The 11261-nt window shown below is 33.1% G+C and overlaps 1 protein-coding gene and 1 pseudogene across 1 annotated transcript; both read left to right on the top strand.

The window, feature by feature from the left end:
* Positions 1-518: 518 nt before the first annotated feature.
* LOC143589560 (zinc finger protein ZAT10 pseudogene) lies at positions 519-1380 on the top strand (annotated as a pseudogene).
* An 8592-nt stretch (positions 1381-9972) lies between these two features.
* Positions 9973-11002, top strand: LOC143589559 (LOB domain-containing protein 37-like). Its single transcript, XM_077070289.1, has 2 exons — positions 9973-10321; positions 10611-11002. The coding sequence occupies exons 1-2, from the start codon at positions 10138-10140 to the stop codon at positions 10994-10996; spliced, it is 570 nt and encodes a 189-aa protein (XP_076926404.1). The 5' UTR covers positions 9973-10137; the 3' UTR covers positions 10997-11002.
* The last annotated feature ends 259 nt before the right edge of the window (positions 11003-11261 follow it).

The raw sequence follows: 11261 nt of genomic DNA, 5'->3' as shown, positions 1-11261 counted from the left end.
TTGCAATTTTGAAATCGGTATCACTGCTTATTTATATATGGTATATGACAACTTTCATTTAGTTACACCTCACAACTTATAAATGTTAACCCTAAGTAATTAAACAATTAACCTCACATATTTCAATAGTCTTCAAGTTTACAAGTTTTTAATATTGTATAAAAATCCTACCGTTTCATACTTTTTTTTTCACACAACATATTCAATCCCCCGTATGATGCGTGAGGATAAGCAACTAGTTATTATTATTATTAAAAAGGTAAAAGATAGAATTATTCGTTGATGATTATAATGTTATTAAGGTATGGGTGTTATCAATCCTATCTACATATCATATCCTTCTAGCCCTACTCCACTCCCACTCTTGACCGACTTCACCACCCAACTACTCAACGTGTACCCACCCCTCTCCTCTCATTTCCATTTATTATTATTATTATTATTATTATTATTATTATTATTATTATTATTATTATTATTATTATTATATCTTTTTTAAATAACAATACTATAATAATACCTTCACCAATATTCCATCCAACTAAGATTAACCTCCCACCGCTACACCCTTATATATACACCTTACCTTTTACTCTTCACTCTCACAACAGACCAAACCAAACATATCATCACATCATGGCAACACTTGAAGCTCACAACTACATAGATAATAATAATATTAATAATAATCATGTTCAAGATCAATACTCTTTCAACAAAGGCAAACGTTCTAAACGACCACGTATGGAGTCCGAGGAAGAGTACTTAGCTTTTTGCTTGATGTTACTCGCACGTGGCAACCCCTTAGCCGTCGTGGACTCACCGTCGCAACGCAGTTCTTTGGTAGCATACAAGTGTAGCGTGTGTAACAAGGGATTCCCATCTTATCAAGCACTTGGTGGACATAAAGCTAGTCATCGAAAAAACATTCCGGATGACCAGTACGCATCCACACCCGCCACATCAGCTACCACACCAGCCAGTATGTCAAATTGTTCTGGCTTGAAGCCAAGTGGGAAAGTCCACGAGTGTTCTATTTGTCACCAGTGTTTTCCCACTGGGCAGGCACTCGGAGGTCATAAGAGACGCCACTACGATGGGAATAATTCTGGTAGTGGCGTCACAACCTCCGAGGAAGCAGGTTCAAGTCAACTGCGTGATTTTGACTTGAACCTGCCTGCTTTTCCTGAGTTTCAAGTTATGGGATTGGGATTGAGCGTTGACTGTGAGAAGAAAAGTCAACTTTTGGTTAATGAACAAGAAGTTGAAAGTCCACTTCCGATGAAAAAACCTCGTCTGTCTACTATGTTGGATTAATACATGATTTACTAAGATAAAATTCATTTGTTTTTTTATTGTATTTTTTTATAGAAAATATGTACATAGGAATTAAGTGTCTTGACTCTTGATCATGTTGCTAGTATTATACCATTGATTTGGTTCGTTATTTAATGAGATGAGATTTTATTTATATTTTTAATTCTTCTCAACGGATACTGATTAACATAAGGTATTTTTTTTAATATTTTCTTAAAATAAAGGAAAATTAGTTTTAAATAATCCAAACTATGCCCTATTGGTAAATATCAGTCTCAACTTTACACTTGTCTGCTGGCAGTACAAATTATTTATGTATATGTTTTTAACGGGCCGGGACTAACGGAGGTTAACTCCGTTAGTGTTTTGCCGACGTGGCCATCCCAGTTGGCAAAAACTTGATTACGTGGAGCATTACGTGGCGGATGACTATGTCCATCCCACCACTAAACCCATCATCTTCAACCTAATATTCTTTACAACTCACAACCACCACAACACCACCAGTCCACCACCCCTGCAACCATCGCCGGAACCCCGACCACCACCATGCCCATCCACAGCAACCACCATTGGAACCCACCACCTGCAACTGGCCATCTCCCGGCCATCTTCTCCGTCCCCCAACTTGCCGGAGTTCTGCCCGAATCTTGCCGGAGTTCACAAAACCCAGATCCGCTCACCTAATAGTTTTACATGGACAGCAAGCTCTGCCGCAGCTCATCGACCACCACCACATTGTTGCCATCGCTCCGTACACTCTCCACTGTCGCTAACCAGCACTACCACCGTGATCCACCTTGATCTGTCATCTTAAGCCAGCCAAACATCACTAGATCTAAACCAAAACCGACTCACTTGGAAAAGCTGCAGGGGCCGTCAGTCTACACGGTAGAGCGAACCACACGAGGTTTGGAGGTTCGTCAGAAAACCGGCGGTCGACCCATTTGCACCAACACTACCACCTACAACCTGCAACAACACTATGGCGCACCCACTGGATTCCTTCATCAACAACATTGTGCTATACCAATATACCATCAATCGATTTAGGGGTTTAGGGTTTATTCGATCGAATTGGGGATTTAGGGTTCTTTAATTCATGTAAGTAAAAGAGATGGGGATGAGTTTTTGTTTGTTTTATATTAAAAGATCTGGCATGCCACATAATCCGTCCATGTAATCTTTTTTTTTTTGACACCTAGATGAGCCACGTCAGCAAAACACTAACGGAGTTAACCTCCGTTAGTCGCGGCCCGTTGAAAATAAATACACAAATAGTTGGTATTGCCAGCAGACAAGTGTAAAGTTGGGACTGCTATTTACCAATAAGGCATAGTTGGGATTATTTAAAACCAATTTTCCTAAAATAAATGGTTTTATTCTAACACATTAACTAGTTATGAGTTTTAAATTGACATACTTCTGACGAAATTATTATTATTATTATTATTATTATTATTATTATTGTATTGTATAACATTTGAGGACTTCGGTGCCGTAAAGCACCTCATTGGGCCACTTTGTGACACCTTAGAGGTGCAAGTATTTTTTTGGTTTGGGTTTCGGTGCCCAAAGAACGTAACGAAAACCGACTGAATGCTAATTTTGTTTTGTTTTAGTAATGGTATCATAACAAATGTTACGAAACCGACCAATTTCGCGTAGATTCACAGCCTTTGCTTTAGTTCCAGTGGGCATAACGAACGTAACAAAAGCCAATTAAATGCTGACTTTTTTTGTTTGTTTTAGTTCTGGTATCATAACAAGTGTGATTGAAACTAGCCCAATTTGCGTAGACTGGCTGTCTCAACGCATTGAATCGAGTTTTACCGACCGACTTCACCCACTGGTCCACTTCAATTTTTTATAATTTCTTTTGTTTTACTTTTTCGTTGTAGTTCCGATACAACAAACGCGCGTAACTGAAACAGACTGAATTCGCATCAACTTATCGCCTTAACGCACCTTCTGTGTTAACCACTAGTTAAATACATAAGATGTGGTATTTGAGTTAGTTTGAAATTAATAATGTTGTTTCCAGCACGTCAACAGTCTCCATTCTTCCTAGCTAATCTTATCTGTCCAAATACAAGCTACTTTCCGCCTACTTTACACTTTCTGTTTCAAACTTAATAATTTTAAAATATTAAAAAGAAATAAAGGGAAAATAAAGAGAATTTTACAACCACTAATGATTAATGGTAAAGCGAGAGCCATGAATTTGGGGTTTCACATGTGAATTTAGGCATGAACCCACATGGGCAGTTTATAACGTCATTACATCACCAACTTGGTGTTTCGGATTCATATTAACTACTATAAGTTTAAAACCATTTATATCACAAAAAAATTCACAATTTATGTTACTATCGAATTTTTATGATTTCGTTTAATTAAATGGGGGTGTACGTTTTATTTTAAAACTTAATAATCCAAATGAAAATCTAAAACCAAACAGATCATTAATAATTTATTGATGGATTCGTTGGAAGGAAACACGCGTTTTAGGTATTTGGATGGATGAGAGGGAAACACACATTCTAACAGGGATTTCCTGTCATGGTCTTAAAGAGTAGTATTTTTCACAGTGGATCAGGCCGCCTACAAGCTCTTTCATGCCATTTGGATCTGATAACATGCGTTCATACCATTTGTAGCATCTGATGCTACGAAACTACTTAGTCATGTCTAACGTTCCATGAATAGTGTTAGTATAAATACTATTTTTAAACAACTTAGTTTTGTTTTAATGTAAACACTACTATTTTTTTCCAAAGAAATAAAAAAACTGTCCAAAAGATGATAACTTGAGGATAAATCCTAACAAAAAGGATTACAAATTAAATTAAAATTTAATTTTAACAATAACGTGAGAGAATTGGACCAGGTTTCAGTTATAATAAGTCTGTGTTCTTGCTTTTGTTGTTTGGTGGCGAGTCTTGGTGATGTCAAGCCCGGTTTATTCTTGTAATTGGCGGTGCTAGCTTCTTCCAAGTATTTTAATTAAAAATCGTTTGCCTTTAAAAAATGGAAAAAAGAAAAAACCAACCATAACTAAGTTGACCATAATAATTCGACACGTAAATAGTTTGGGAAAGAAAAGAAAAGGTAAACTACTTTTCCAAACAACACAAATGGTGTGTATGATGTGTTATTGGTGCTTAACATTAAATGCATTGAATTTGGCTGCAAAGGTTTAATGAGGTGTCCACCACTTCACTATAGTTATAACCTACTACACTTGTTTTCGTCTTTAATTAGTTGTAAAACAAAGCATGTTTAATGATTCATTTCCATCCATTTTTAATGTTTCTTTGCCGTCCAACTAATAACACAACATTATTAACCAATCACATATCACATGAAGTTGTATTCTTCGGATTCGTTTTTCGAGTTTCGGGTTTTTCGGATTTGGTTCTTCGGGTTTCAAAGTTTTAAATCTTGACCCGAAACCCAACCCAAATCTCTCACGGGTTTTTCAGGTTCGGGTTGAGTTAATCGGGTTTCGAGTATCCTAGAAAATAAAACAAAAAACAAAAAAAAATTTAAAAACCACAATGATAAAATTTAAACAACATATTTTTCTTTGTTCGTAACGTAAATAATCAAATAATAAACCAATATAACATGAAAAAACAATTTAAAAGAAGAGTAAACTAACTCGAACCATAATCATCTTCAGTCGTGCATGATTTAGTTGTTCGATTATGGTTGCTATTAGTAATAAACAGAAAACATAAATTAGTAATAAATATTTGATTCATAATAGTTGGAATGACAACAGTCGATCAGGACCAAATTCATAATACTGTAATTCAGTCTAAAAAAAGTGGTTTCCGGATATTTTCTTCTGGGTCCGGTTTCAAGTACAAGTTTTTTGTGCACCTCAAATTAAGCTAGCCAAAAGCCCAAAAGGAATGGCCATAGTTTATGCTTATTACAAGTTACAAGTTGAAAAACCAAAAAAAACTTGGGCATTCATTAACATGGGCCTAGTGGGCTACATGAAGCTCGACCCAAAATCTAAAATATGTTCCGACTGTAAGGGTTTGGGCCAGGCCTTCCTATCCTATAATTTTGTAAAATATTTTGTAAGAAATCATTTCAAAATACTTTTTGTACACTCTTATTCACATGTATTAACTTTAAATAATAGAACACCTTAGATGTTACTGTGTTATTCAATTAATTATATATTTGAGTATAATGATATTATTGTTTTTTCTTTATTACTATTTTTTTTCATTCTTCTATTTACAAGTCACAACCACTCATAAAAAAAATTAACTATATATACCAATGTTTTAAAAACCGGTATTTTACTTGTATCGGGTTGGGCTAAAAAATGGTACAACCGGTTGAACCGGGTTATACCGGAAGGTTCAACCGGTTGAATAGTTTACCTTATAATTTTCTATAAATGTAGCTTTAATCCAAAAATACCCTAGGAGTAAATGACTCTATAACAAAAAATAATCCGAAAGTTAATCCATATTAAAAAAAATAATGTAAAAATACTCAATTTTTTTTTTTAAAAAATAGTCCTAAAGTTTACACGTTTGAATGTTAATTGTTGGGTTAAAAGTAATTTTGAAAAAATATGGGCCGCAAATATCAAAAATTTATCGGACATAAAACCGGTTTACCGGTAAAACTGGTATTTTAAACAAAAACCGCCGGTACGGTGTTCTAGCAAACCGGCCAAAAATACCTGATTCAAAATACCGACCTACTGTGTGAAATCCGGTTTAACCGGTTCAACTGGCCGGTTTGAACCGGTTTTTAAGACACTGATATATATTTAATGAATAATCACTTCCTTATATATATATATATATATATATATTCCTTATTTTAAGGAATCGGATAAAGTGCAAAATTTGATGAAAACCTTAAACATTATTAAGATGCGGATGATTCACGAATTCTAATGTGAATGCTCTAAGATAAAATTATGCTTACATGACATAGTTATACCAAAAGGAGTCAAGCTAAGGATCCATCCGGTTGAAGATACAAAAGAAAAACATTGAACATATCACATAACCAAAAGGCCAACTCGTGCCTAAGTGAACACATGTCCTATTCTTGTAAGCAACCTTAAATTATTTGTTTGGTTTAACCCATGAGATGATGTTTTGCAATGGTATCATTGGTATGATCATATATAATATCTTTGTGTCAACAATAATGCGTTACAATGTTTATAAAAACACAAAAATCTGGTTTTGAGTTTGACCCATACTGAAATTGTCTGTTTGATTCGATTTCTATATATAGATTAAATATTAAATTGTGTTAAGATAATTGGTTAAAGTATATGTGTATAAAATAGGAAAAATAAAAAAATAGAAAAGGTTAGTGGATATCAAATAAAATGGAATGAAAGTGAAATAATGAGTCAGGGCTAACGAGGAAGCTTGAAAGGGTGGAATCGTTCTCTACATGTTCTCCAAAGGACATATACTCTTATCACTTTTTAGTATTTTATGCAATGTAGCTCTTTTGTATTAAATATATATTTTTCTTTGTTTTGTTATACAATGATATGAACATATTCCGCCCTTCTGTTTAACGTCGTGTGTTTGAATCCGACTCATATGCTATATTCTTGGGTTTAATAGGTGAATCACCTCTAAGTGAATTAGGTCTTATAATATCAAACCCTCTCGAGATGAGATATGTGCTTTAAAGTGGAAACTATACAAAAATGTTATACTTATGGGAAAACAGAGTAATTAAATATAATAGTTATTTACAAAACTAAACCTTTTGAACTCTTCACGAATAAAGTTATTAAATTATAAAAATAATCTTAAAAATAGAGAGGAAACACCTTACCATCACACCATATCCCTTGAGGACGAACGACGAGTAAATGAAGAGCTATTAAATCAATAATATATATTTTATTTTTTCTAAGAATATTTACATAAACAAACACGTTTAAGATTGTTTTGTTTTTTATATATACAATCCCCTAATAAATTAGTTATTTTTAGCAAAAACAATGACTTATATAATTGACTCTAACATATTGTTTTTTTTACTGTAAGAGTGAGCTAAAAATTACCCGATCTGTTTTACCCATCTTTTAAAGTGGCTTGGTTTTATATGAACATGTCTTGACTTACTATTAAAGCTAAACTAGCTCATGTATTTTCTTCGAGTATGATTATGAATATTTTGTAATGATTTACTAATACGTAAGAAGTTAATTTTGATTCAAAGATGGCCTAATATTAACTTTTTGTGATGGATAAGAAATACATTATCGTATTTCTTTAGATGTTATTTAACGAAATTAAAGTAGCTTTATTTTTTAGTCAAGAGAATCCAATAACTACTTCAAAAGTCACAAACTATAATATAAATATAATAGTAAATTATATTTTTATTCCCTGTGACATTTCAAAAGTAGAACCTCTAACTTAGTTAATCACACAAAAGATCTCTGGTTTTTCTTTATCATGCTTTTTAATTGTTAGCTTGGATGTTACACCCCTTGAATGAAACAAAAGGTTGAACGTGATATAAAAACTTGAAATCCAAGACTTGGCGATATGTATTCAGGCATGGCATTAACAGAAAAAGATTCACATGTTCAAGTACGCGCATGATCATATAAGATATCCTATTGGATGCACCAAAAATATCTTGTTGTATATCTTTTTATACTTGGATAATATGTGATGTATCATATTTGAGTTGTTTGTTACGGTCATTAAAAGCATAACCTACATAAAACTATAGCACACTGTCAGAGTCGTGCATGGGCAAGAAATTATAAAAACTACGATTAGGATAAGTTTTCATCGTCGTCAGGAGTCGACATAATAAAAATGGGAATAAAAGATTACAATATAAAGTTAATGTCTTGTATTGTATGCTGTTTAGGATGTGAGAAGTTACGAAAGTTGTAAAAGTTATTTACATGTTTGTACAAAAATAAATTTGTATATTTTCCATATAAAGAACAATAAGAGACACAGAGTAAGGTTTTACATTAGACTAATAATCCATAATGAAAGGTGTGAAATGAAAATGTAGTGAGTTTATATGTTCTAGTATAGTTGTAGGTTTGTTATCCAAATGATTCTAGAATCAGTGGAAGGACACAACTCATGCTTGCGGGGACACGTAGCCGCCCAACCCCAACACCTTTGGAATAGCCTCAACTACCATCCTTTTATACTTAACCATGGTTAACTAACTTCTTTACAAAATCCCATCAATAGTATTCTTCTTCTTTTGTTTTTTAAATAAAACTTAAGATTCTAATCATAACCTATACTATCAATTTAATAAACTAGTAATACTTTTGAGTTTTATGTTTAGGAACCCTTAACGTTCAAACAATTTTTTTATTTTTTTTTACATATTAACATTATTTAAGAGTAGTTTTATCATATTTTATATAAAACTTTTTAATTACATATATTAATCACAAGTTTACATATATGTAAAATTTATGTACTAACAAATTTGCATATGTGTCAAACAAAACATAGATATGTATAAAAACCAATTTTCAAAATTGTAATTATAGATATAGATATAAAAAATGATAAAACTAATCTCAAAGAACATTAACATACATATTTTTTTATAAAATACGTTAGTTTTCAAGGGTTCATTCAAGTTCTTAAATAATTTACAGTTCTGTAATGATACTCATCATATATATATATATTCAATTTCCATCAATTACGTTCCTTAATGGACCCATAAATTATTTCAAGGGGACGATATGGCAGTTTAACATTAATTTTAGGGGATCGTAATTTTTACTTACAAATATGTAAATTATAGTAAAAAAAAATTTAAGGTGCACGGTCCCCTACCCTACCCCAAAGGGTAGGTTCACTTATATTTGAAAATCAACGATTATATTTAAACGGCCCAACAAGAAGCAAGAATCTGACACGTCATTATGAGATTGGAGAGCCAAGTTTCAGCTTTTAATTGGGTCGTTGAATTTCATCGTTGACTTATGAATTTATGCATGAAGATGATGTCATGAGATGTTATTTTGTGAATTTTTTTTAGAAAGAGAGTTATTTCAAAAACTTTCTGTCAGGTTATTTTGAAAACTGTCCCTTATTTTTTTTTTCAGTGGAAATTGAAGCTTAAATTATTATTGGTCAGAAGATATAGCTAGTTATTTGTTCAACTAATGGTAGTTAAAATATATATGTTGAATTTTATTTTAATCTTAGTTCAATCATACGATTGCCTTTCAAAAAAAAAGTTCAATCATAACATTCTACTATACATTTGGTAGTGTAATTTGTTTAACTCTCCAATGCTAGAGTGTGCTTATTTTATAGAGATTTATATGTTATAAACGGGTTTAGTTCTTTTTATGTTAATGTAGAATGTCTTCTCATAAAGAAATTGTTAATCCTGAACTTCAATTGTTGAGTTAGAGTAGTTCAAATAACTAGCTTAAAACTCGTTCAAAATTAGCTCGGTCATAAACAAGTCGATCATATCAGCTCGGTTTGTAAAAAATCCGGGTTCAAGTATGAGCTTGACCTGACTCGATCCGGTTCATAAGCATTCGTAGGTCTTATATAAATGTAGGTAATTAAAACTGACTAAAATATTGATTTTTTTTAGTTTATCTTTTTGTCAAAAAGTATTCCACAAAAGATTTATTTATCATGAAACACTTCAATGATAACTCTATATATACACCTCCAAAAACACCCAAGACATTTCAACATTCTCAATCCTCATATTCATAGTTAAAAAAAAAAGCCATTTGTTGCATATATACTAAACACATCAAATATTCAACTTAAGCTATATATCATGAGTTGCAATGGGTGTAGAGTTCTTAGAAAAGGCTGCAATGAAAATTGCATCCTCCGGCAAAGCCTCACCACCATCGAATCCGCTCAAGCTCAAGCCAACGCCACAGTCTTCGTTGCCAAATTCTTTGGTCGTGCCGGCCTTTTGTCCTTCCTCTCCGCCGTCCCCGAGTACCAAAGACCAGGTAAATATATTATTATAGGTATAGTACTATAAAGTCATCATTTAGGTCCGTTATATTGATGTATAATCCTATCTAGTTTCTTATACTAGATATTTTTATTTAATATAATTGTTCAAGAAAAAGGTTTTAATAATGTATCGTCTTATTTATGGCTAGAGTTTTTATTTTTTTTATAATATAGTTGTCGTTCTAATTGGTTTTAATAATGTATCGTCTTATTTATGGCTAGAGTTTTTATTTTTTATTTTTATAATATAGTTGTCGTTCTAACTACTTTTTTTCCTTTCAGCTCTATTTCAATCGTTATTGTTCGAAGCGTGTGGCCGAACGGTGAATCCGATCAACGGAGCAGTCGGGCTGCTCTGGACCGGGAACTGGCACTTGTGCCAATCCGCGGTTGCGACGGTTCTCCGAGGCGGAAGCATACGAGCCATGCCGGAGGTGTTTTCGGCCGCCCCTACAACGGTCAACGACAATGCATCGGAAGCAAAGGCGAGTTTGATTCCGGATGGTATAGAACTCGGACTTAGTTCTGGCGGCGATGGAAGTAGTGATCGGTGGACGAACACGAAACGGAGAAGGACGGCGTCACTAGAAGTGTCGGAAACGACGACGTTGGAAAGTGGTACTGATTCGGCTTGTAGCGAGACAAAGCTTCTTCGTCTCTTTTTATAAAATTTTATTTTTTAACGACAAATGTTGCTCATAGTCTATGTTACGTCTCTTTGTAAATGAGATGAGAAGAATTGGTCAAATGATCGCTTGTAATTTTTAGGTTTTTTTGGGAAGAAAGTTATAGCAAAGCATTTAATTTAATTGATCACAAATAATAATGTGTGTTTCTAAATGATGTTAGCAACTTTATAATCATTGTTTTAGTTAACAGAATATTTCATTAACATTTATCTTTAACCGAAAAGTTTAACGTTATAAATTTCTT

This window comes from Bidens hawaiensis, unplaced genomic scaffold, assembly GCF_021521415.1.
Source record: "Bidens hawaiensis isolate Kalapana, Puna unplaced genomic scaffold, B.hawaiensis_p1.1 tig00037618_1, whole genome shotgun sequence".
Lineage (NCBI taxonomy): Eukaryota > Viridiplantae > Streptophyta > Magnoliopsida > Asterales > Asteraceae > Bidens > Bidens hawaiensis.
The sequence above is the reverse complement of the archived record's forward strand: the minus strand, read 5'-3'. Positions and strand labels throughout refer to the sequence as shown.